Below are 27,296 nucleotides of genomic sequence, written 5' to 3' on the forward strand. Positions count from 1 at the left end.
AAGAACCCCTGGAGTATTTGGAATTAAAAATTTCTTCTGAGGGAGACCCTCTCCGTTCAGGAAGGAGCGAGATGTTGCAGTTGGAGCCCAAGGGGGGCATTTCCTAAGCCCACACACATTGGATTGGGTTCTGTCCTGGAATTTCTTCTAAGAATTGACCCCAGGACTTGGCTCACAGGACTTGGCTCACAGGACTTGGCTCACAGGACTTGGCTCGCAAGGGCAGGAGGAGCAGAAGGGACAGGACAGACTAAGCTTCTCGCAGGTCTGATTCGTCCATGGAAAACCCATGATGCAATCTCAGTATCTCTCTGGCTATGTGGGGGTCACCTGAAGCCTTCGTTGGGCACCGTGTTCGCCGTGAGGATGGAGTGTGAACGGTCAGAGGTGACGCAGAGGACAGAGCAACTGCTTCGTTACTGTGCTTTGTTCTGTTGTTCTGCAAACAAAAATTCTTTCACTGCTCTCCGGACAGGGCTGTTCTCTATAGATGCCTGCAGTGCTTCCTTTGTTATTTTGGGCGCATTTGAAAACACTGGGCCCTGCTGAAAAAAGCCTGCAAGCCCAAAGGCAAGCAATCTCACATATTAAAAGGCTGAAGCTAGTTGACCGTGGCACACCCGAGAGTCGGAATAAAATGATCCTTCCCAAACCGCACAGCCCTCAGGGAGGCGGGAATAGAAAGAGCTCAGTTCTGCTGTGTGTCCCTTAAGTGGCTAAACCAGGGCTCGGAACAAATGGAGTGACTAGTGGGGGCAGGAGCCAGGCCTCTGTCCAGGGCACTGCGAAAGCGGCATGGGACAGTCACAGCTCTTTTGAATGATAAACATAATCCTAAATCCATCCCTCTTTCTCAGAACGTGGCACTGAAGACGGCCAGAAATGGCCTAAAAACCAACTGTGGCAGCAACAGAATAACCAGGAATGGCCTCTGCCTGGATGATTTCCCAGTTGCCTGATAACCAAACTGGACGTGGGGCTTGCAGGAGGGAGAGCCCAGAACAAGGGCCCAAGAGGAAGCCAGGCACGGCTGTAGGTGACGGCAGCCCTGTGGAGGCAGGGTGTTTAGTGTGACTGTGGCGAGATACGGCCCGTGAGGTACCCGCTGCGCCCCTTCCTGGCGCTGTCCCAGACCCTCGCAGCAGAGGCACGGGAGCGGTCTGCCACTGTACCCTTCCACAGCGCCGGCTAACGACATCTTAGTGCCTTCCTTTCATCTTTTAATTTAAAAAAATTGTGATTAAATATCCATAACATAAAATTCACCATCTTCACCAATTTAAAGAGTACAGTTTAGTGGCCTCGTGGACCTTCACGTTATTGCCCAGCCCAAAGCCTTCTCAGGGCGACGATGTGCTGGCTTGGCCCCAGCTGCAGCCGCCTATACAGCAGGCCAGACCTCTCACCCTGAGAACCTAGGAGTTCAGTCAAGGCCTAATTAGGAGAAATAAAAATGAAGGAAAAAAGTGCCCCAGGGACAAGAGAGCAAACACTCTCAGCCTCGCGTTGCAATGGGCGCACATTTGTTGACAAAACCAACCAGCTAGAGCTCCCTGAGTCTCCTGGCCGTTCTCCATTGTGCATTATGTGTTGGAGGATGAGAAAGGAGCGACTGGACAAGTTTCCCTTCTCAGCCCCTCGTCACAGCTTCCTGTCCAAGCTGGATGGCTTGGTTCCGACACCATGAGGGACGTCATGCCCACGGGAAAATCTGGGACCCTGACCACCAAATGGTCTTCATCTTATTTTGAGTTAAACCAGATCCCAAAGGGCCCCTGGTCCTGACAGTTTATGTTGGGTTAACCAGAACAGTCGTCCTTTTGGAGGGTCTGTTTCATGTGTCTAGGTGACCCGGCAGGGACTTGCAGTGAACTTTGGCTTGGGTTCCATGAAGCTCGGGACCCATGGACGCTATCACGGCATCAGAGGAGAAAGCCTTCCCAACAAGTCCTACAACCATCCCTTTGGATCCACGAAGCCCCAGTGCAATCAGTGGACTTCAGGGTGGCTTCCGTGGCCCTCCCCCTCCTGGTATTCACACCTCGTGTATCCCCCATCTCAGGGAGGTGGGCCTCTCCAAGGCAGAAGCAGCAAGAAAGGACGCCTTCCTGAGAAGATGAAAGAGGCCCGAGGGGCAGACTTTACACGTGCTACTCTACACATGGAGTGAGCCACCGATGGGGTTGGCCTTGACTTCTGATAAACGATCCACAGCTCGAGTCTTAGAATTCCCAGTCATGCAAATTCCGGTAATGTGGTAGCCTGCATTTGAAACTTTCCTTGATATTCTTAATCTCATCGCAGTGTAGTATTCTCAGAGTCATGCAGCGGAATCCCCTGAGAGCTTGTTAGAACACAGATTCTGGGCCCTGCCCCAGAGTTTCTGACTCAGCAAGTCTAGGTGGGGGCCTGGGGGGCATTTCTAACAAGTTGATGCTGATGCTGCTCTTCTGTAGGTCACACTTTAAGAGTCTAACACATGGCCCTGGCTGGTGTGGCTCAGTGGGTTGAGTGCCAGCCTGCAAACAGAAAGGTTGCTGGTTCGATGCCTGGTCAGGGCTCATGGCTGGGTTGTGGGCCAGGTCCCCAGCCAGGGGTGTGCGAGAGGCAACCCATCAATGTTCTTTGAGGCAACGTTAGTGTTTCTCTTTCTCCCTTCCCGTCTTTCTAAAAAATAAATAAATTCTTAAAAATAATAGTCGAACACATGGTTACATTCCAAGTCTAGGACCCCACTATCTGACACCTGGATTATTTGAAGCTTGATACCCAGATGCCTGCAGGTGTCAACTGTCATCACCTGGAGGTGAGCGGCAAACCCTGCCTGAACAGTGCATGCTTAGCCAGTAAGCGCGTGGCCAGCACGTCACGTTGGTCAGGCTTACAGCAGCAGGCCCTGCTCTGCGTTGGGTTTTTAGTCCACAGGGGACTCGTACAAGCTCCCCGAGACTGCTTGCCAGAGAAAGACCCTAAGCTTGGTTCCCAGGTGTGTCTGGGACTTGAGAGTAGCTTGTGCCGAATAGGCGCAGGGTGCGGGTCTATCTTGAAGGGAACACATTTTACCCACATTGGACACTGCACCACAGCCCGGCGGGTCCCCGCACCCTCAGCTGCATGCTCTTCTCCCACCCAGTTGAGTCGGCCCTTTGTGAAGTGGGGTGCTCCTCTTCCCTCCCTCCCAGGGCCATACCTGAGTGAAGTTGTCCAGGGCCTTGTGCAGGTTGGCACGCATGCCCGTGGGGGGCTCATTGGTGATTTTAATGGAGTTCTCCAGGATGCCCTGGGGGATGAGGTGGCCCTCAGGCGAGGGGGCCGGCTCTGCACTGATGAAGACCCTGCACTCCGGGTGGCTGTTTTCACTGAGCTCCTCCAGCTTCTTCTCCAGGGTGCTGAGCCACTTGGCAACCAGGTGGATGTTCTGTGGGAAGAACAGACCCCTCATTATAGGCGTTCGCTTAGTTCTGTTCGCAGTAAACAGCTCTCAGGAGGGCAGCTAGAGAGGGGACCTGGCCTCAGCTTCGAATAAACCACACTGCAGTATGAGTCCTGGGATTCCCAGCAACAGGGACCTCCTAGGATCCTGCAGTCGGGCCCTTTCCCCTGATACCCCGGTCTCTCTAGCACAGTGTTCTCAATCTTGCCTAAGCATCAGAGGGCCCCTGAGGGATTGTTGAAACAAGATCCTTGGCCCCCCACCCCAGAGTTTCTGATTCAGTAGGTCCAGGGTAGGGCTGGAGAACTGGCATTTCTAACAAGCTCCCAGGTGATGCTGATGCTGATGCCGGTGGTCTGGGGGCCGCATTTTAAGAGTCTAACTCATGGTTACGTTACAAGTCCCAACCCCTGCTATTTGACACCTGGGTTACTGAACTGTAGATGCTCAAATGTGAGGCCCAAGGACCAGCAATGTTGGCATTACCTGGGAGCTGGTGAGAAATGCAGACCCCTAGACCCCTCCCAGACTTACTGAACCAGTGCATTTTTTTCCCTTTTAATTCTCACCTGAGAACGTTTTTTCATTGCTGGCAGGTGGGGGAGGTGGGATGGGGAGAGAGAGATGAGAGAGATACACCGATTGGCTGCCACCAGCACGCACACTGGCCAGGGACCAAACCCACAACCCAGGCATGTGCTCTCATCTAACAGGCAACCCTTGAGTTTATAGGACAACACTCCAACCAACTGAGCCACCAGCCAGGACTGAATCAGTGCGTTTTAATAAGATCTTTCAGTGATTTGCATGTATGATAAAATGTAAGAAGCACTGATTCCAACTCCTCCTAGCTAGCTTTCCTGACTCCTTTCTCCTTCTCCAAACCATTCTGCCAGTTGTTGCCAAACTTCCCTTCCTACAGCTTCAGTGGTTCACAGCCACGCTCTCCTCCAAGCCCAGGCTCCTCTGCTGCGTCTTCGGGCCCTTCACTCCCTCCCATTGTGATTCCTAACTAAACCTACATTTATTTCTCAATACTGCTCTGCAGAAGGCACCTTTCACTTTAGTGGAAACAGTCATTTTGTTTCCTTGCAACATGTTTCATTGTAACGGATGGGTAAAAGCTCCTCAGCCATATTTGAGGAGGCTGCGGCACAGAGCCTCCCAGGCGCAGGCCGGCACGGAGCACAGCCCTCGGCCCACAGCGATCTGGTCTCTTGCTTTCTCTTCCATAACAATATTGGCCATATTTATTTCACAGAGTTGCTGCAAATAACCAAAGGTAATGGTTTTGAAACGTTGACATGAAAGTATGTTAAGTTAAAAACTCATTTATAATCACTCTTTTGGAGCGGAAACTTCAGCAGACTGCCCAGAGAGGCAGGGTCCTGTTGGCAGGGAGTGCCTGCAGCCCACCAGCGAGCAACCGGGCTACCTCTCCCCGAATCCTGCCTTCCGAGTTTGACGCTGGAGAGCCCAGAGAGACCATGTCAGCACAAGATGTGGGGCCAGGGCAGCCGTTGGGTTCCTGGCGGGGGCGGGGGTGGGGGGCCTCTCCCTGTCTGTTAACTGAGGGCTGGGTTCCCAAGGGCTCTAGTGCCCGGAACGTTGTCTCTTTGGCAGAGGAGCCTGAGAGGCTGGGACGCCACACTTTCCCGGCCCCGTGCTGATCCACATGAGAGGGAGCGGGACACCAGCTGTTTTCATCTCATCTCCTGAGACCAGAGAGAGTCCCGGGGAATGGCAGATCCCTCGGTTGCGAGGCTCTGAATAATTAACAGGATAATTAAGGATGAAGACCCTGCAGCAATATGCAGCGCAGTGAGCAGTAAGGAGACGGGCAAGTTCTTGGTAACCAAAGGCACGACAGGATTGACTGGCTTTCTCATTTATTTTTTCTTTCATTGATTTTTTTTCACTGAATGCTTTTGCTGAGTGTCTGCTGTGTTCACAGGGATGTGCTGGGCCTGAAAAGCAACACCTTTTTCCCTAAGGAAACGTAGTGAAGGACTTGGCCATATATTAAATTATTGCAACACAGCCATGGATGCTGTAATAGAGGGAGTTGTGGGTTTTTATAGGAGAAAAAGAGGAATAAGTTGCTTGTTTGGCCCCAGCTCCAGCCCTAGCATCCACACGAGTTGCATGAAGAAAAGGCAGGCCATGACAGAAGAGGGGTGGCCTTTATTTCTTGTCAGTGTTCAGTAAAATGACCAGCAGCAGGTCCAGGCTTCCAAACCTTAACATGAACTCTCAGTGAAGAGGCTAAGTGAGAACTAGAGTCACACATGTGATGTTCTAGTCATGCATGTAACAAAGAATGCAAAACATCTAACACAGTAGAAGAGTACATCAGAGAAGTTCCATGAACTGCATGGGAGGCAATCAGCAGCCAGAATAGCCCAGCTGCCCTGGCTTTGAATGGAGTGCCAACGCCCCAGCACGCATGCGACGAGGAGGAGGAGCTTCCTTTGGTACGCAGAGCTATCTAAGGCCGACAGAGCCGCCCCAGCAGGTGACAGCAGGGGAAATTAATTGGGGGTGGGGTGCGGAAGAGCGCACCGGAAGGGGAGCGATTCGAGAGATGATTAGGAAGCGAGTGAAAGGGCGGGTGTGAGGGGAAGCAAGGAGAGAGATGTCCAGAGACCTCAAGGTGGGGTTCAGACAGGCACGGGGTCACGGACGACCCTGATCAGGGCAGAGGGGTGCGTACCTGCAAAATCACCCAGTGGCCTTTCTGGGCAGCTAGGTCCAGCGCGGCCTCAGCCACTACCTCCTGTCCTTGCCCCAAAGATACGTTGTGGAAGTTTCGATTGTTGAAGGTATATCCGAGTTTTTTACCTAAAAGGAGGATGGAGTTGTCATTATCCTCTCTGTGTCGGATGATCTGTGTTGTTTAATGTTCAGAAGGAAACATACACCTCCCTATCACTGCTCGGACACGGGTGTGTCTGAACCCATACCCCGAACCTCGTACGCTGATCTTCTTCCTTCACGGGGAGGGAGTGGACTACGTCTCCCAGCTTTCTGTTCCCAGATAGAAGGAAGCACTTGTCTAGACCAAAGTCGCTTCACCCCGCCTCCTCACTTAATCCCCAAGGATGGATGGGCGTGCTGACGCTCTTCCATTCTTCAGTGCAGCTTCCACAGGAAGGCCAGGCCTTGGTCCTCTCCCCTAGACCTGCTGATTTGAAAGGCTCGAAGGGGAGCAAACATGTGGGCGCGGCCCCATCTAACTTGCTTTTTCCTCTGAATATATATTTTCTCTGGAATTTTGTAACATGTGACCTGCAGGGGCAGAATTCAGGTAGTCTGGCTCACCATACTTTAGCCTGTAGTAACTGCCTCCCCTATTAATTGCAAGACAGAAAAGTCGTATCATTTTGCATGAATTAAAGAGGCGAGACATGAAGGGGCTTCGCTGCGGAGGCGGGATGACCTGTTGGCTGTATCTCTAAAACGTCTGTTGGAGGCTGCTGGTCTTAGGGATGGAGTAAGGGAACAGCTATACCGACACAAATTCACAGCCATGTCACTGACGCCCGGCAACGCTTGAGTCGCTCTCCAGCCCGAGAAAAACTTACCACAAAGAAAGGACCTAATAGAGTGGAGCAACTTCACCTGGACATCAGCTGTTAGCCCAACACAATAAAGTTTAGAGAAATTACATAATACTTTTTAGAAAAAAGGATCATAAAAATGTACAACACCATGAAGAAATCACTGAGCAACTTCTCTCAGAAGGTGAAGTACATAAGGGAAAAGACAAGAAATTAAAAAAAAAAAAAAAAAGGAAAAAAGGATACAGATCTGTACTTAAGATTTTTAGTTTTAAAACTAATAAAATTTAATAGACAATATATTAGCTGTCAATATTGGACATTTCTTTTAAATATTAAAGTATAGACTATCCTTTAACTGGATGAGACAAAGCAAAATGATGCTTTTTGTAGGGACAAATAGTTATTATAGATTCAACTGAGATAAGCCCAGGAAACACCCTTATTAAACTCTATAAATCCTAGCTGGCAATGTATTTGATGTCAGCTTTAGAACCAGGGATATAAACAACTTCTTCCAGAGAAAATACTGGGATAAAAGGTGCCCGGATTATTAGATAGCCTCGGTGACATCTCTACTTACGAAAGAGCCTATTTCTTTTCTTTATGAGAAAGAGAAGGCTACGGGAAAAGAGGGGCTTACAAAGGATTACTCTGAATACGACAGAGCAGGGGACTGCTGGGGACAAAGTCTAGCACTGCGGAGGCCAGTGAAGGTCAGTTTGCATTAATCGAAGCTGCAGGCATGACGATGAGGCTGAAGAGAAAGAAATGGATCTTGGAGACAAGGAGAAGCGGGGGCTTTGATGGGATTTGCATGGGCTGAACATTCAGCTAAATCTGGCTGCACCACATGTGAGCCTCGTGCCATGCCAAGGCAACCTTGCAGAGCCCTACCGTTTGCAACTTTGAGGCTCTTAGAATACTTTCCTGGGCCCTGAGGAGCCCCTCCAGCTAATTATGCTCTCTTGGGGTTTCACCTTCATATTGTTTTCTGCTAATGACTTCCATGCCCCAATCTTCACTGCTTTTAGCTTATTCTTCCCTTTCTCTCTCTCTCTCTTTCTTTCTTTTGGTTAAATAATCATAAACTTTAGAGGGTATTTCCCTCGATATTTCCAGTACCCACGTGGCACCATACATACTTATAATATTATTACTTATAAATGATTCTTGATGAGTCTGGTTAAAGATTTATCAATCATGTTCATCTTTCCAAACACCAGCTTTTGGTCTCGTCAATCATTTCTATTGTTTTTTTTTAGACTATTTTGTTTATTTCTCTTCTGATCTTTATTATTTTCTTCCTTTTACTCACTTTGGGCTTTGCTTATTGCCCTTTTTCTCGTTCCTTTAGGTGTAAGGTCAGATTGTTTATTTGAGACTTTTGCTGTTGCTCTGTCCATGTGAGGGGTCGACGCTCAGGCTGGCCGGCTGTGGGGGCTGGTCCTGGCCGCAGTGCCCAGCTGTTGTGTGGGCGCGGACCGCATGAAGCAAAATCCCCCTCAGCAGGGTCCGGTGCCCGCTAAGATCTCCATCTGGGTGCGCCACTTGTGGACCTAATTGGCTCCTGCTCTGACGTTGCCTGAAATCCACGGCTGGGCTTGTTGGTCTGGGTCTCTTGGGAAGGACTCCATGTGCGATGCTGCCTGTGACTGGCCCTGGGCAGCCTGTTTGGAGCTACGAAGTTATCCACGGTTTGTGGCTGCCACCTTTGGGCCTGGGAGTGCATGAGAAGAGCCAGGCTGCACACTGAGGCTGGTTCTCAGCTGCGCCGGCCTGGGGGCCGGTCAGGAAAAGGCCCCAGGCACCCTGAGATCCACCGCTGCCTGCCGGCGGCCCGTTAGGCTCAGGCACTAAAAGAGCCTCTGGGGCTGCTTCAGTTGCATGAGGGAGGCTGTCAGCGAGTTGCCAGGTAGAGGGGAGTGGTGTTCACCAGGATGATACAGATTCGAACCGGGTGCCAGTGTTGTGTCTTAGGCCACTCAGCAGAAGTCCCAGGGCACACCAAGGCCAGCTACCACCTGCCAGGTGTCCGCAGACCTTTGCGGTGGAGCGCGGTCTCAGGGACTCATCAGGGGGAGGCCAGCAGAGTTTATCAGGCCAGGAGAGGCCAAGATTTGGTGGTGCAAGGGGAGGGCTCTGCACCAGTCGGGTGTGCGAAGGGAAAATGGCTCCCATTTCCGAGCCACACAACTCAGCCTGTCCCAGATCCTGCCCAGCCCCCTGGAGAGCCTGAGCTGGGCGGGCGGGGCTGCCAGGAGTGGAGAACTTGGGGCTAACGGGTCTCCTGGGGGCGGGAGCTGCACTGGTCAAGCTCACAAAAAGGTGGGGTCAGTGGCCCCTGTCCAAAGCCACGCAGCTCAGTCTCTGACACCCCGTGCCCTCTACATCCTGGCCCGGGGAGATGCTGCATCCACAGGGCAAGAGCTCGGCAGGGCAGGGTGACCCCAGGTCAGGAGGGTGCGGCTACTGCACTCCCCCAGGCTGGCCCCCTGTGGAAGGGAGTGCCCCACCCGAGGAAGACAGTGTCTAGGGGAGGGGCTCGGCACAGCGGCCCGGCGCTGTCTCTTCAGCTCTCTGCCCAGAGCCCCACAACCCACACTCTTCCCACGCAGCCCTAGTCTGCTCTGAGCTCCCCTCTCTCTGCCAGGTCCCAGGATGAGTGTCTGAATGAGGTTTTGTGTGTCGGGCAGGGAATGGTAGGCAGGGTAATGAGCCCCCAAAGGTGTCCATATCCTGGTCCCCAGAACCTGTGTACAGGGACTCCGCAGGTATGATTAAATCAAAGACTTTGAGACAGGGAGATAATCTTGATTATCTGAGTAGTCCCGATACAATCACCATGGTCCTTATGAGGAAAAGAGGGAGGGAGCCCCATATATGCTTCCAGCCTCTAGAACTGTAAGATAATCCAGGACTGTGATTTGAAGCCTCCAAGTTTATGGCAGTTTGTGACAGCAGCGCTAGGAAACCAATGATGGAGGAACAGGGAGGCGCAGGGGAGCGAAGTTCCCGTCAGCCCCCGAAGGAGTCGGCGGCATCCTGTGGGCAGCGGGCCTGAGCAAGGAGCTGCTTGTACCCCAGAATGGCTGCTGCAGCCACAGGAAGGGGGATGCGCGGGTGGCGGGACAAAGTCTCCTCCAGCCCCTGCTGCTGTGGGTTCTACCTTACGGAACCCAAAGCAATGGGCCCGTGGCGTGGGTCCGGCAATGACCCTGATTTCTGCGTGGTTAGCAAATACTGAGTTTTGTGCAATGAGCCTTGCACCTGGAAGAGAGAGACTGAGAGATGCCAAGAGTAAAAATGCATGGGGCCGGGGCCGCCCTGCCCCCAAGGCAAGGTTTTCTCACCTTGATTTTCCACGTCCTTCAGTGGGTCCACCCCTGGAGACAGGATAAAAAATATGGGAGTGGCTGGTCCTGATTCTTCAAAGGAGGCTGCAAAGTCTAATGCTCGTCCCACTGTGTATTTGCTTCCTAATGTCTCCTCAACAAAATGTCTTCCAGAAAAAAAAAAGTACATACGTGTTTCAGTCACAAAATAATAACACTTGAGAAACAGAGGTCTATAGAAATGGAAGGATGCGCTCAAGGTCATGGGCTTGGTAGCTGCAGAGCCAGGATCAACTCCAAGAACTGCTTGTTAGGTTGACGCTTAAAACCTGTGTTGCTCGTTGCCAGTCTGCTCACCTGAGTCAGGGCTTCTTCTAAATCCCCACCCACCCAGGCCACCAGCGGCTCCTCCACGAAGCCCGGGGTCCTGTCACATCGCCACCAGGCACCAGAAGACTGCCAGAACCAACGCCGTCTGAAAGCTTGCAGGCTGCCAGTCCCCCATACTCCTTACCCTTGTGACCCTCCACCTGAAGTTTAAGGCCCCCCATTCCCTCATGTTCTGCCGTTGCCTGTGTTTCCTTTCATCATACTCCACTTACCGATGTTCCTTTCCAAGCTGTCCCATTTTATACTAAATGACACCTTGAAGCTGCAACCCCTTCCTGACCCTCTGGCCCAGCTCCTGGCCTTCACTCTCCCCCGAGGACACTACTTTTCCTGTAGCCTCGCAGCTGGGCTCATTCTCCTACACCTGCCCTATCTCAGGGTTGGGAGGAGGGGTCACGCTCCTGTCATTGATGACTGCTCTGTGTAAGCCATTACTTCTCTACTCGTGTGGCTCCACTGCAGCTCACTTCCGCGGACTCCTTATCCTTTGGGCACTGTACCCATTCACGGAACACTCAGACACTTGGCTCATGGACTTGCGCCAGCCGGAATGACATCATCGGCCATGGGGACAATCCTCCAGATTCTCAACAATCTCCATTTCTCCCCCATGGCAGCCCCCCAAGTCCATGACCATACCCTCATCGTTGTCATCACTTGGGAACCTTTCCTATGTCTGAAATCACAAATGGAAACATCCTCTCTCTGACCAAACTTTTTATTCTTGCACGTCTCTCAGCAATTTACCTTCCTTTACTACTTCTTTGTCCTTGTTGGTGCCACTACACATGTGGTATCTGGGCCCTCCTAATTTTTTTTTTTAATTATCCCCTTATTCTCTTTACTTCCTTCCTGCCCATTGTAGAGTCCACGACCTAACTTTTTCTTTTCAAACAACTTCCTCGAGGTATAACGGACATACCAGAAAATCTACACATTATAAGTACGCTATTCAATACTTTTTAATAAATTCACAAGATTGTACAATCTTTATCATAAACCAGTTTTAGAATATTTCATCCTGCCGATAAGATTTTCATGCCTATTTAAATAATTGTTAGTCCTACCCTTCAGCCACCAGCAACGACTAATCTGATTTCTGGCTCCATAGATTTCGTGGCCTATGACTTTTAATCACTCTCTTGACAAAACCTCGCTTCCCCTACCTAGCTCTTCTTCCAAGACATCGACTTGGAGTGGCCGCTGCTCTGGATCACCTTACCTCGGAATCTACACATGGGCTGTTGTATGTGTGCAAAACCATCCAATGGCGAGCACTGGAGCCACGGCGCGTGCGGGGCCTTAACCAGGTGGGCACTCAGTGCTATTTGAAATTTGTTGAATTTCCCTGGTCGGCCTTCTCCCATTTTTTTTCACAGATCCTATTTCAAACCTTTGGCCCTCTTCTCAAATCTCCAACCCTGCTACCTCCCCTTTCACACAAACTCAATTGAAGGTCTTGCTTCCTGCTTGTCAGAGAAACTAGAAGTCATCAGATAAAACCCTTCTCAACTTTCTACCACCCTTCTACCAGCTTAACGACGGCCACACCCATCTATCTCTGTGATGACAGAGATGCTCTTCCTGCCGAGGACGCCCCTTCGTCTGTGCTCTGGGCCCCTCCATCTCCTGCCACATTCCGTGTGCCCAGCATCCTTCTCAGAGCTGATACTGATGATACCTCTTTCCACACTGTCCACCTACAGACCTTGGGAGATTTTGGATATTGGTACAAAGGCTCCCATTACCATAAACACCTGGCCTTGGTGCTCAGCCCTGCTTGTCTGGCCGTCCTGAGACCACCCATGCCCGTCCGGGGCCTCGCCCAGCCCCGTCCCCGACTGCACCCCCGTCCCCTACCGCAGGGCGTAGGTCATCCGGTCGGGCCGCATGGCTCGCATCATGCACAGGTGTTGCAGGGCCGTCTTGTTCTTCCACTCCTGTGGGAACTTCTCCTTCTCAGGACATTCCGATTCCACAAACTTCTTCCAGCTCTTGGCAGACCCCTCAATGTCCCGATCCAGATTACAGAATTCTTCCAGGGATGAAAGTGCCTAGGAAGTTTCAGAGAATCTTGCTCTGAAATGCAGTTTCTCAGAGCTGTAATTTGCATTGTGTTGGGGGTTACGGAGCAAGGTGGTATTATAGACACAATTCTGTCTCATCTCTACTCTTTTCTGGAGCCTTGAAACTTTCTCTAGGTAAACCCAAGGAAGAGGAAGGATTTTGATCAGCTCAGCCTTAGCAAACTGCCCCAATAATATGCAAGGTTTAGCAAACGAAGCGTTTGGAGTATTAGCAGCAGCAGAGACCAAGCAGCCCCTGCCTGCAGGGTGTTACGTGGAAAAGGGGAAGGAAAGGGTGTCATGACTTTTCTGGTCTTCGAGCCTGGCCCTTAGGTGCCTGACTCCCCGCCTTCATTCCCCGGTTCACCCCACCAGCCACCGCTGTCAATTCCTCTCTCAAAAGGTCTCTGGAATCATTGACTCTGTATTAAGGCCAACTCGAAAACTTCCATGAATTGCCTGCTTCTGTAAGGATTGAGTCCAAATGCACAACTTGCCAATCAAGTCTCTTGCTCTAGTGCTTCCCTCCGATCCACCCAGTTAACCGGGGAGCCTCCCGCCGTCCTACCCAGTCTGCCCCCGCCCCTGGGACCCTGCCAGACTCCTCCCAGCCTCCATCCCTCGGTCACAGTGCTTCCGCCACGTCACGGGTCCTGGTCTTCGCTCTTTTCTTGTGCTGGTCATGACTGATTATTATTTTTTTAAGGTTCTACGAATTGTTAAAGTGCAGTTCAAAGTCAGCCACCGCTCTCCCTCTAACTCTAGACCGCACAGCCAGCCACCCCCTTCTTTTGTGACCGCAGAGGTGATACCTTTTATAAAGAGATCAGCTCAGTTTTAGGATATTTGACTGCTGATAGCTTTCAGCCTTCTCTGTCTCTCTTTCTCTTTGGCCCCACATCTGGGCACGCTGATAACTCGCGGGCGCCCCCTCTGGCGCTGGATGAAAGGCACCCCCTGCGAGCCCCTGCCCGAGCTCAGGCGTCTCGCCTCGTAACTTCACTGAGGACCCCATGGTAGTGTCCTTTCCCAGCTCTCTCAGGCCGTTTCAGGGCTGCTCGGGGGGGCCTGATCTCCCCAGAAAGTCTCATCTCATTCGTGATAAACTTTTCCATACCATCAATCATCTGTTGACACTGGAACCAAACCTGGGGGTGGGTCCAGCTTGTTTGCTCAGAGTGCCCACAAAAACAGCACTCACTCACTCAGACACCAAGATACCTGCAGCCTTTCCACTATCACTGGACTCCCCTTGTACTTTTGGTCTCTCCAATGAGGGTAAAAGGTAGCCTTTGTCCAAAGCACCTACCACAGTGCCATGAATTTTAGAGAACCCACACATTCTTGTTATTTGAATTCATTCATTTGATATTTATTGAATGCCTACTACGTGCCAGGTACTTGGGAACACAAGAGAGAACAAAAAAAGACACATGCCTTCCAAAGGCAGTCGCGATCCTCAGCTCAGGAGGAAGAGGAGATGGGGGGCACTTAGCAAGTATGTAAAATCCCGTTGGGCAGAAAGACAGGCAGAGAGAAGGGGAGGGCACTGTATGGGGGCGGGGGGTCAGCTAGGGCCAAAGTCTGCAGAGCGAAGAGCGTGGGGCATGACAGCAAGGAGAGTGACTGCGAGTCTCAGAGGCGACAAGGGGAAAGTAAGGCTGGAGAGGGACGGACACCCTTGAGCTGGGCTTGCCTAGCTCTTTGCCCGTGTGGGCAAACCCCTGCCCTGTCTTTTGTGCCCTTTCCCCTGGGCTCTGGGCTTCTCAGCTGCACGCTGACCACTGAGAGGAGGGGACACATCACGCGTGCTGGGACGTGGTGTGGAGTCGTGTGCGGGATGGTGGAGGAGGCGCTGGGAAACGGCGTCTTAGGAACCTCTTATGACTTGGACCTGTTTTTAAACTTTCGTGGGCTTTGATTTTCTCATTTGGAAAGTGAGACTGAGTAATTGTTTGCACAGCTCACACGCTAATGCAGATGCAAGTGCTCTGACGACTCTAAATCCCGCCCTTGTGCTTTCTTGGGGCTTCTATAGTTACTGAGCTGTGATCGCTGGTTTACTTGGCTATTTCTCCCCCAAGAGGGTGAGTTGCCTGTGGGCAAGAACTTCCTTGGACATCTCTGTGTGCCCCGGGCACCGCAAGCTGCCTGAGCGTCGGAAGCGCTCAGTGAGCGCAGCCTGTCATCTGGGCGGCCGGCAGGAAGGCTCTGGACAGGCTGAGAAGCGCGGCCGCTGCCGTAATTGTTTCTCTCTGCGTGGAGCAGCCCGCTCTCCTCTCCTCTCGGGCAGCACTTCGGCCCTCTTCCCAGCGTGCTTCACCATTACCCCTTCCTCAGTCCCACTCCCCCTCCAGCATCATCACGACGCTGAGCAAATGACACCGCCTTCAGTGCTCCCAGCTGCCGTGGCGGGGTGGGAACACGCTTCCTCGAAGCTCTGGATGGAGCACAATTGCAACATTTAATCTTCCAAATGAGGGAAAGGCATTTCTAATAAGTTAAATGGAAATGACTAATTAACCTAATTACATTGGACTGTGCAGCAAAACACCACTGTGCTCACTGGGCGTCCAGAGTGGTAGTGAGGGGCCTTTTCAAAGGCTAACAAAGGCACGTATCACAGATGAGACTTTCTAATGAAGAGCAGAACAAGCTCAGCACCTTAGGGTTCAGCATTGATGAAACTTAAATTCTTACCAAGGATACTAATAAAAGCAATAGTTCATCACAAAGATTTCATTCATTACCTGCCTATTAGTTCTGCTGGGGAAACAAGACAATCCATCTTCCTCATCAGATAGAACAGTTAAAGAATTTTGTTTTATCATGTCCTATTCAATTATTTTGTTTCTTTAGGCTAAAATCCAGCTGAACACTTAAAAAGAGCCTTTATCAAAGGCTTCAATGATGTGCACACACACTGCATTGTATTTTCACCTGCTCACATCCTGTTCTTTGCTTGAGTTTGATGGGGCTGGACTTGGCTGCTCCACAAACCGAACTCAGAGAGAGATAAAGCTTCACTCATTTGCAAAAGCCTTTGAACAGCCAGATGAGCTTAGCTCACAAAACCAAACAAATAAAGCAAAGGGAAGAACCGCAAACTAAACAGCCCATTTTGTGAAAAGAGGATGGAACTAAATTGCACAGTAGCTTTAGAGCTGTAAAGAGCGCTTTTGATTCATTCATCCTTTGTGACTTCTGCTGCAGGGGGCTTTGTGGGGTAACAGAGGGAAAGGCAACTGGATTTAGCCCAATTGGACAACTCACAATTCCTCAAAGTTTTTCCTCCTACAAGCAAATTTTATAAGGCACAACCCATATCAACCACAGCATGTACGCAGCTTAGAGATGGTAATTAATAATTCTAACTACGATGCAGTGAATTGTATCCCCTAAAAAGGTATGTTAAAAAACTAACCTCCCAGATTTGTAAATGTGACCTTATTTTAAAATAGGGTCTTTGCAGGTGTAACCAAGTTAGGATGAGGTTAGTAGAGTGGGCCATAATCTGATATGACTGATATGCTTATGAGGAGAAGAGATGCAAAGACGCGCCAAGGATGGAGGCAGAGAGAGAAGTGATGTTGCAACACACCAAGGAACGACTAGGGCAACCAGATGCCGGAAGAAGCAAGGAAGGGTCCTCCCCTTGAGGCCCTTAGGAGGGATCGAGGCTTGCCAGAACCTTGATTTCAGAATTCTGGCTTCCAGAAGTGGGAGATGATAACTTTCTGTTGTTTAGGCCACCCAGCTTGCGGAACTTGCTATGGAAGCCCTGGGAAACAAATATAACAGCCGTAACCATAGCCAGCTTCTATTTGCTGAGCATTCCTGTGTCTGACATAACCCTGTGAGGAAGGTATTAGAATGACCATTTTGAAGATAAGAAAAGAAGGTCTCAGAGGAATAAGAAACATGTCAGAGGTCATACACACTTGATCTTGGACCCAGGAACGTCCGACCCCAGAGGCTCTGTTAACCAGCGGGTCCCCATCGCTGCTCCAGTTCTGTAGAGACATTCATTCAGAACTGCTTCCCAGAGTTTATTTTCCCACAGGAGCATCAGACTATGGCGTTATTCTCAAGCTCTCGGCAGTACTGTTCTACAGGGTAACCACCGGCCATGTGTGAGTACAGAGCAAATAAAATGTGGCCAGTGTGACTAAAGAAATAAAATTTTAATTGTATTTACTTTTCATTATTTAAAATTTAAGTTTTGAAATTGGAACTTGCTTTAGTAACAGTAAAACGTTTAAGTATGTTTGGAACAACTTCGGTGTATGAATCAACTGTTTTAACTCTAAAGTTTTATGAAATATAAATTCAAATCAAGTATTTCTGATGAAGAATTAGCATCTAATTGAGAAGTGCTGTAAGTGCAAAAAAATCACACCTGAATTCAGATTTAATACAGAAATATAAAATATTTCATTAGTAATATTTATAACAATTACATATTAAAATGATAACACTTGGCTTATTGGGTTAAAGAAAATATATAATTAAAAATTTCACTAATTTTTAAAAATTGATTTCTTTTTTTTTTTTTTGAGAGAGAGAGAAGGAAGGAGAAAGAGAAAGAGAGAGACATGGCCTTGTTTTTCCACCCAGGCATGTGTCCCCTGGTTGAATCTTGTATGTGCCCTGACAGGGGATTCAATCCACAACCTGGTTGCATCGAGACGGTGCTCCAACCAACTGAGCTACCCAGCCAGGGCCTCACTGATTTCTTATTACATTTTTAATTTATGGCTACTAGAATATTTTAAATTACATATGTGACATGCATTATATATATTTTTGGACAGTGCTACTCTGGAGTGACCATTCATTCATATCTTATGCAGCCTAGAAGAGCTGATGGTTTTCCACTCATATGCTCTGCATTTATTGTAATTATTCTTAGGCATTTTGTAACTTTTGATTTTGTTGCTGTTGTGAACAGAGTTCCCCCTTGTTTCTTTTCCAATATATTATTCCCCTTCTCATTTGCTGGATTAGGTCCAGAATGACAAATAAAATTAATAAATAAAAATCAAATCACACCTCTATTATGTAGATCAGGGATCAGCAAGCTGCCGCTTGCAGGGCCAATCTAGCTTGTCACCTGTGTTTGTAAATAAAGCTTTATTGAAACTCGGTTATTCCCATTTGCTTATATATAGTGCGTGACTTTGGCAGAGTTGAGTATTTGTGACATGGCCTGACCCTCAAAATATGAATATTCATGATGTGGCCCGGTTCAGAAAATGTTTGGTAACCCCTGATTTAGAGGCAGCCCTAAAAAATAATTTCAAAATAGCCGCAGACTCGGAAAAAAAAAATGTTAGAGAAACATTTTGGGCAGTGGCAGCATGAGTAGAATTAGCCTTGAATCTCCTAAGATGAGTCCTTTGAAGGGGAAAGCATGTGTGGAAGTGACTAAGTGAGGGGCTCCGGAGTAGAGTAAGCGAGACTTGGACGGATCTCAAGGGCATGATGCTGAGTGAGCAAGCCAGCCTGAAAAGGCTATACACTGTGTATTTCCATTTCCATGACATGCCTGAGATGACAAAGTTAGACAAATGGAGGACTGATTGAGTGGCGTCCAGGCATTAGGGACTGGGGAAGGGAGGAGGCCATCGTGATTATAAAAGGCGACATCTCGTGATTATAAAAGGCGGGATCTCGGTAGTGATGACATTTTCTGCGTCTTGACTGTGGTGGTGATTACGTGAACCTTCACAGGTGGTAAAACTAAACACGGACCCATGCATACACACACACACACACGCACACACACACACACCCACGAGTGCACAAGAAACTGGTGAAATCCAAACAAGATGAGTGGATTGTATCAATGTCAGCTTCTTGGTTGTGACATTGTACTACAGAAATGCAAGAAGTTACTATTGGGGGAAATGGGGTACAAGGAATACTCTATTATTTCTTATAATTGACATGTGAATCTACTCTTCAAAATTGAGTAGAATATGTAAAGAGAAAGAGAGCCAGTTATATTCTTGCAGACTCATACTTCTTTGTGCTATGAAACATGTAAACTGTGCAAAAAACATGGAAGATCATAGCTGGGTTCTCTGTGGGCAAAGGCCAGGCAGACCCCACGCAGCACTGTCCTGCCCTCACTGCTCCCTCAGGTGGGACCGGACAGCTGCCCCCGAGGAGAGTGGCCCGGGCAGGCTGGGGACCGTTCACTCGGTCAACCGTTGCTGCTCGGCATTGTGTGGGGCCTGTGAACGCAGGCATGGTCCCTATTGGTCTCTTCAGTGTTCACAGGATGCCAGCTACACCAAGCTGAATTACATGGAGAGAAAATGGGCTTTGCCCTCAGTCAGCCTGGAATTTGAGCCCTGAATTTGCTACTTATAAGACGCGGGACCTCACTTTCCTCATGTGTTAAATGGGAACAAATAATCCCTACCGCCCAGGTGAACATGAGACCAAAATAAGGTAATGCATCTCTAAGGTGCTCCATCATAACCCCAGGCTGGGGTGCATCCCTTGCTGAGTAGGCTGAGTAGGGTTCGCGGGGAGATGCCTGCAGAGTCTACCACCTGTCCATTTGGTAGCGGGGCAGTCGCAGCATCTCTATCCCAGGCCGGGAGCCTCATGGGACCCGAGCTGCAGCAGCCTGAGGCTCTGGCGGGTGAATCAGGGCAGCTCGTAGGGTCTTATGGTCCCTCACACCCTGGAGGCAGAGCCCTCACACCCGCGGGTAGCGGCTCCTCCTCTGTCCTGGCTCAGCCTTCGCAGCGGGCCCAGTGAGCACTGCTGAGGGGCGCACCTGTGTTCAGACAGCTCCACAATGAACCCCAAAGGAGAGCCCTGCTGCCTTCCTGGGGACAAGCGTCAGGGGCAAACTCCAGGAGACAAGACTGGGACCTTCCCGGGGACGGGCACTGACCTTGACGGCGCCCCAGGCCTGGGGGGAGAGGAAGTCCACGGGGCTGGGGCCGCCGGTCCGCACTGGGGCTCGGAGCAGGAAGTCCAGCTCTGCCGCGCCCGCCGCCTGGTCCGCGAGGAGCACCTGCCACGTGGGGGAGGGACACCACACTTCCTCAGCTGGTGGCAGTCGCACACTGAGGGTCGCCCCTCAGTGTGGCTGGTGCTACTTCGAGCGCTAGAACCTCCCCATCGATTCTGATTGGTGAAAGGAGGTGGAGTGAAGAAAGAGCCTGTCTGTGTGACTCAGTTCTCTGTGCCCCCGTTTTCACCCTGCACATCAGCGTGACGTAAGTGCACACAGTGAATGACTATATAAGCAGTTTATGTGTCAATTATAAATGCCATGGAACATGTTCCTGCCATCTATTGAGAAGGTGACATGTACAAATGACATGATTTAAGGAGAGTGCCAAAGTAACACATGAACATATGCAAAATAGAAGTGCATATATGAATCAGCAATGCAAAAGAGTTTCTAGAATAAGGGAGTGGCCAGTGAGCAGGGGCAGGGGGATTGGTTTGACTAAAGTTTCTGTCACGGCTTTGAATTGGGTCTTGGAGAGGCTGAGAGACGAGACTGTTAGACAGGAAGGGAAGGCTGTCCAGGGAGGAGGCGAGGGAACGTGCAGAGGCTGGGAGGGAACTAGCCAGCTGTGTGCAGGGCAGGGGGAAGCACCCTCTTGTTTGAGTTGCCACATGCTGAGAGGTGCTGGGAAATTCTTCTCTCCTCTTCACCTGGTGTTCTCTGCTGAGGAGTTACAGATGGAAATGTTCGCTAAGAAAGAATCATCTGGTCAGTTTGAGAAGAAGTCTCTAAGGGGATAACAGGCTAGAAATGGTAGTTGAGGTGGAGAAGCCCTTGTAAAATGAGGCTGAAATATTTACGAGGGGAGAAGAGTAAAAACTGGGGGGGAAGCTCCTTGGGGCCCGGGGGAATAAGTGGCAGGAGGGAGATGAGTCTATGCTGGGGCTCCAGTTCCGTCTGTGAGGCCAAGGCGCCATCTCTGCTGGGTGGGGAGCGCGGAGGGTGAGAGACAAGCCACGCCAACACTCCCCGCGAGTCCGACCTTGGAAACACACAGAGTCAACGCAGACGTGATCCTGGAGCATCTGAGTTTGAGAACTGGAAGGGGCCTCAGATGATTGGGTCTGCGCTCCTAATTTACATACAGGAAGAAAATTCTGATGCTAAATGATAAGTACAAGGAGATAAATTTTCATTTTTTTTTGATGTTAAAAAGAAATAAAAGACAAGCATTTCTAATTAACATCGGAAGACCCTGGCGCTCCCAAACCCTTGAGAATCATAGTTCTAGGGCACATTTTTAAGGCCGAGACTGCTGTAACTACAGAAAGATATTTGCAATTTCTTATTCCAGGGAGATGTTGGGGTGTTAAACTTGGAACCCTAAAAGTAAATAATTAATGAAGGATTCTCCAAGAAAGCTCTTACTGCATCTCAGAACGTACGTAGTTATTAGTATGGCCAACTAGTTTCATCCCGGAGCCGGTCTGGATTGACGGGTAGGGGCTGCAGGAGGGTCCTGTTGAGGAGGATCTTAGATCGTCCGGGATCGGCAAGAAAACGCTCAGTGACTGATGAAGCAGTTCTGTCATGAGTGGGACAATGACGGGGAGCGCGCGTGTACCTAACAGGACCTTCTTGTCTGACCCCTCTGCTTAGCGCTCAATAGTCTTCGCTTGCTATAGGAAACGATGCTGAAAGAGAAAGTTATTCTTTTCCCCCTTGCTGAGTGGGCACTAGAAAATGATTTGTTTTCTGGAAACTTCTTCAATTCACTGTTACCTGAAAGGTGAGCTGCGCAAGGTAGGTCAGCTTGTCACACTCGAAGAGCCCGCGGGCGGTATACTGGTACACAGAGAAGGTGATGCTGTCTATCAGGTTGGCCACTCGCTCCTTGAGACTCTCGGCAGGAGCAGCCTTCTGCACGGCCTTCCGGAAGACGATGCTGAAGGCCTGGGGAGGGGCAGGGAGCACACGGGCAATTCACACGCTGCCTGAGTGCGGCGGGCAGCACCACCCATGAGGGACATTGTGATTTCTGGGTCACGGAAAGGTTTCCCTGGCGTATCGTACCAAGAAGGGACAACGGCAGCAAGAAAACTTTTGTCTTTGCTTGTTGTCTTCTTAGTTTGTGCGTGTGAATTATTATGTTGTCACAAAGTGGGCAAAGCTCTGAGGCATGTAGAGAGAAGCCTATGCTTTTATCAGTGACAAATAAATCTCTAGTGGACAAAATAATTAAATCCAATATGTTTTGTTGCATAACTACCTGAACAAAAAGTAAACACAGTCAACAAGAACCAGTGGGGACTATTATTCTACCCACTAGATTATAAAATTCTTGATGGTAGGAACAATGTTTTGTATAACTTTGTTATCTAAAAGAGACCCTTGTACCTGGCAGGCCCTCAGTATATTTTTAATTGGTTACTTTTCCTTTGGGAATGATCAGAATCTCAGGTGCTCTTTTCTTTCTGTTCACGCTGCAGTCATTGGGTGGGTCCCCCTGCATGTCCCTGGTCCTCGGGGACCCTTCCTGCAAAGCTGGGAACACAGGCTGCTTTGGGTACCTCCTCTGAACTAGTCATTATGGGCATAATAGGAAATAAAACTCAAACGAATCAACTTTCCATTGTTTTAAACTTAGATACAGACTTTTTATAAAAACATCTTTAAGAATGTTGCCTTTTGAATGTTATATGATTAGAATGAATTATTTAAAAAATCAACATAGAATTGGGTGTTTCCCATTTTTGGCTATGCGGATTTCTTTTCTCTATTTTTGTTTTGTTGCTTTAAGAAGAAAAAACTTTTGGGGTTTTCTCTAACACCAGGCATTTGAAACGGAGTGGTAACACAGAAGATTTGCGCCCCAGTCTATCCTCATTTGCACAATGGGGGAAAATGTGAATTCCTCTGTCTAGTCCACAGTGCCATGGCGTTTCTCGTCAATGAAGCGCTTGCAGGTTTCCTTCATTCAGTTTTGATAAGCAGAGCAAATCTTCTGCCTGCCTTAACCCCAACCCAGTCCGGCATCCGCCTGCACTCGGTAGGCTTTCGATGGGAGTAAAAGCTTGTTGGAAGCGGGTAACGTTACCCAGCACCACACAGAGCGGTTTGGGAAGTTTCTCAGTCCATGGAGACCGAGTGGGTAGTTTTCCCAGGTGCTTCCTGTGGCTTTTCTCTAAAACTCAGAATGACAGTGACCAATAAAGAACCTCTAGTTACTAAGTTTCAACAAGGTGATTCACAATCCAGGAGAAGATCTAAATGCATTTTAAAAAACTTACGTACATTTAGCCTTTTCTTTCCCCTAGAGTACTTTTCCTTTCCTTCCTAAAAAGAACCCTCCTTTTCCTCTTATTTCTGGTTTTTGAGTAGCTCTGGTGCTGGGCCTGACCTTGACCTCTTCGGCTTCCTCCAGAAGATCTCTCCTGCCTGCAAGATCTTGTTTTGACTCTAACTACCCTTGCCGTTCTGTTAGGGCCGCTATCCATTACTGTAGTAGTTTAGATATTTTTTTTATCTTTTCATTTATGCCAGATTTCGAGCGCGCTGAGGTGGGGGCCACCCTTACTGATTTTCCTGTCTTTCCCAGAATCCAGTCTCACTCTTCACTCATAAAAGGCACTGAAAAGATTTGTTAAATGAAGGACTGAGTCCTGCTTGCACCCTGAAGCAAAGAGTGAGGCTGCCCCAGACCAATGGCCTCAAACTCAAATGCCTTCAGGGGCTGGGTGTGTAGGTCCAGGTGGGGTAGGGATGTGGGGACAGAGGCAACCTGGGGGCAGGACCGTGCCTGTCTAGGGAGCAGCCACCCCTCAGCTCCAGAGGCTTCATGCCATGTGGCGTGTGAGCGCAGATGGCCAAATCTTGCAGACTTTTGCGAGAAGCCAGAAATTAAGATTTGCCCACCATCTCCTTCTTTTAAAATCTTTGTAACCAATGAAAGCATTGGAAACACCCTCTGAGGACCAAGGAAAACAGGTCACAACTCCCTTGGGCCAGCCGTGCTCTATGTTCTATTTGCTTCCGCCCATCTAATTCTTTCCCTTCCAACCTCTTTGAGAAATATTGTTCCTCCAGCTGTGCCCCAGGCCCCACCCCAGCCGCACATGCAGAGGGCGCTGTGCCTCCCGTCCATCCATCCATCTGCGGCAAAGCCCAGGGAGGCGTCTGCTCACGGGCGCACCCTGGCCCCTGCAAGCACGGCCCATCGACCCTCTCCTAGCCTTCGGCCGAGTTTTGAAGGAAAATGACTTTATAATTAAGTTCCACCTCAACCATGTCATGAACTTCCAAGTTCATATTAAATCTGACTTCAGTTTGAAGAGTTTTTGCATGTCTATAAGCAAATATACACATTTTAATGGGCTTCTCCTCAAAACACTTTGGAAAACCGGGATGTGAGGCTGTGGCCGTGTGGGCTAACCCATGGTTCTCGCACTTGGAGAAGGCCTCGCCCTTCTCTGCCAGGAGTAGGAACTGTAAAATCCAACCCCAGACTAAAGCCAAGACTACTTTTGCTACAAATCACAGAAGGTTTCTGAGTCATTGTTGTTCTGGTATTTTTTTGAAGACACTTACTTTGGCTCCTTATCATTAAGCCTTTAAACCTGCTTTCCCTGATCAAGCTGGTCAATGAACAGTTGTTGTTTGGGTTTTTTTTGTTTTGTTTTGTTTTTTGCAATTCTTAATGATAAGGGGACCCCAAATCCCGCCCTCTTTCAAATACAGCTTCCAACAACAAAACAAGCCCATGTCAGGGTGCTGTTGCTGAAAAACAGCTCACAGTGTATTTTTGAACATGTTTTGATCGGTTTTGTCTGATTTCTTTTTCTCAGGAAGAGTCACAGAGCTCAGCTGTAACTCCTCTTGGAACTAGGAGGTGACCCTGTAGTCACCAGGCTTATTGTGCTAACTTTTATACAGTTTTTAAATATTTTATAATTCTTTCATATGAGGTTTTGACCTGCATGTAGGACGAAGTGCTGAATTTCTTTTAAAAACATAAAATATTGCAAGCACAGTTCCGTGGATCTGCAGCGACTCTGAGCTGAGAAACAGAAGTTGGGAAATGGTGACATGCCATTTCCAGCTAAATGAGCCCAGGGACGAGGGTCCCCGGATCTTTCAGCTGCACACCTTCCTCGCACACCTTCCTCGCACACCTTGGTCTCCACGTGGCAGCTGAGCTTCACAGAGTGAGGCGTGTGCTTGGGTGGGTGTCTGTATGCCTACGCCCCCTCCCCCCTCCCCCCATGTGTGCGTGTCTGTGTGCCCTCTGTTTGTTGGATCAAACCAAGTATGTTGTTCAGAAATGCTCCACTATCCACTAATGCCTCTTTAATTGTCACTTTTTGGTGAACGCTCTAGGGGAGAAAGAGATGTAGTATTTGCAGGATGCACTTAAAATTTATGTTTTTTTCATAATTAAGATAATCTTAGTCAGCACTTACAATTTGCTAACGTCTTTGGTTTTAGAACTATTTCAACAACCATAAAACAGTAGTTTTGAGATATAAAGGTAATAAGAAAAGTATAAATAATTTGAAGTTGGTCTTTCATTGCCTGCTTTGGTTTGAATGGATATGAATGGCACACACATTTGATTGTCTCTACCATATTTTAAGCTCTTCACAGGCAGGGATTACTTCTAATATTTCTTGGTACCCTCTTCCAACGCTCAGCGAACACAGTACCGGCCACGTCATCTGTGCTGACTGAGTGAGTGAGGCTGAGACGTGGTGCGGCATCTCCTCTGTTCCAGCCAGATAACCGAGGAGTTGTGAGAGGCCCAGTTAAAAAGATGAGGAATGTAATACAGGTTTGAAGCTGCTCCCCTGGATTTGATCTTAAAGATCTGCCATAGCTAATGAGAGCACATGATTGTCTCCCGTGGACACTTGCAGTGGCTCTATGATCCTACTTTAGTATGGTTACGCAGAAAGCTCCCTGTGGGAGTCACCTTGAGGGAAAACTGGTACATGGGGTGGATCTTGCTGAGGTCATTCATGATGAAGTAGAGCAGAGAGGCTCGGGCGGCAGCTGGTCGATAGTGCTCTCGGGCCTCGTCGATTTTCGCTTCGGTCACCTTGGCCTCCTGGACCTGTCAGAAAAAGCAATAGTGGTGCATTGTTCAAACCAACTTGAGAATCCACTTGGCCTCTCCGTGTAAGGACGTATGTGCCTGTCGGGGGGCGGGGGGGCGGGAATAGATTGGGATGGCGGCCGTGGCTGGAGGGCTGGGAAGGCTGCTGTGGTTTTCCTCGACAGAGCCTGGGTGAAAAAGATGAAACACGTCAGTCTTCCCCGTGGTGGTGGTGCGTCAGCTCTGCCAGCTGGGCGACAGGGGGCCGCACATGCCTCCACGCTCGGGGCCTCATAAGAAAGAGTTCACGGGAACACAAAGTATACATTGAACGTGAACCAGAATCCCAGGTAGGGGAAGTACAGTAAAAGAAGCATAATCTCATCTTCTGCTTTCTAAGTTTTTATGAAGAAGTTAATATACTAAGTCACAAAGAAAATCTCTTTCAATGGAATGTTCTATTTTTAGCAAATTGCTTATCAGAGGTACAAATAAAAGACGTAAGCGTCAGAAAGAGGGATTCTGTAAAAACATGCCACTGAATATAAACCTCAGTCTGACCTGCCTCATGCTCCAGAATAAAATGAAACTACTGTTAATTTGTGAGAGTCTCACAGGAAAACAAAAAACAAACAAACAAAAAAGCCAAATACACACAAAGAAACCCCCCAATGATTCCTATGGAAGAGGAGCTCGTAATAAGCAATTAAAACTTCAGGAAGAAGTGTTACCAAAGGGGGCAATTAGAATACCCAGCCACATAACACAAAATCCCAGGATTGGCATCCCAAGAGCTGAAGATGATCAAAGAATCTAAAACTCATCAGCAACTAGTTAACCTTAAAAGCAGTAGAGGTAAGTAAAGTATAAAATCAGAACATTATATATATTTAAAAAAACAGGAGTTATCTGAAAAAGTACCAATTAGAACTCCTAAAAAATACAGTTATTTAAATGAAAAACAGCACATAGAATAAATAACTCACTCAAGTTGCAAAGAGAAAAAGTAAACTAGAAGATAGGTATGAGGAAATTGTTACAAAAGCAGTGCAGAGAGAAATGAAGATGGAAAACATGTAAAAGAGGCAATGAGACTTGGTAGGCATGGCAGACAGAATATGAAGATTCAAAATACATCTAACAGAAATAACTAGAGAATAGAGAGAATGAGGGAAAAGTGATATTTGAAGCTATAATAGTTAAGACTTTTCTAAAAGTGATGAAAGACCAGAGCTCTTTCTTTGAAGAAGAAGTCAAGGCCAAAGAAAGCTTCCTCTCCACAGACCCTTGAAGAAATAATTCTTTGCTTCAATTAAAAGAAAACTGAACCCAGTGGAAGAAATGGAATGTAAGAATTTCTTAAATATAGGGCTAATCTTAATAACAAAGACTTTTCTAAAAACCACAACCAGTTTGGAAGTAGTTGGTAAAAACAAGGTTGA

At 48.7% G+C, this 27,296-nt stretch overlaps 1 protein-coding gene across 2 annotated transcripts in view; it reads right to left on the reverse strand.

The window, feature by feature from the left end:
- DNAH9 (dynein axonemal heavy chain 9) overlaps positions 1-27,296 on the reverse strand; it is a 301,438-nt gene that overhangs the window by 25,368 nt on the left and 248,774 nt on the right. For both annotated transcript variants that reach the window (XM_054571228.1, XM_054571229.1), the window contains exons 57-63: positions 25,732-25,872; positions 21,546-21,716; positions 19,698-19,820; positions 12,579-12,772; positions 10,347-10,495; positions 6,147-6,274; positions 3,191-3,418 (exon numbers count right to left, since the gene is read on the reverse strand). In XM_054571228.1, the coding sequence (XP_054427203.1) occupies positions 3,191-3,418; positions 6,147-6,274; positions 10,347-10,495; positions 12,579-12,772; positions 19,698-19,820; positions 21,546-21,716; positions 25,732-25,872 (1,134 nt within the window). The remainder of the gene's footprint in view (positions 1-3,190; positions 3,419-6,146; positions 6,275-10,346; positions 10,496-12,578; positions 12,773-19,697; positions 19,821-21,545; positions 21,717-25,731; positions 25,873-27,296) is intronic.

This window comes from Pteronotus mesoamericanus, unplaced genomic scaffold (genome assembly GCF_021234165.1).
Source record: "Pteronotus mesoamericanus isolate MK-2021 breed Mesoamerican mustached bat unplaced genomic scaffold, CSHL_Meso_final contig_22, whole genome shotgun sequence".
NCBI classification, from domain to species: domain Eukaryota; kingdom Metazoa; phylum Chordata; class Mammalia; order Chiroptera; family Mormoopidae; genus Pteronotus; species Pteronotus mesoamericanus.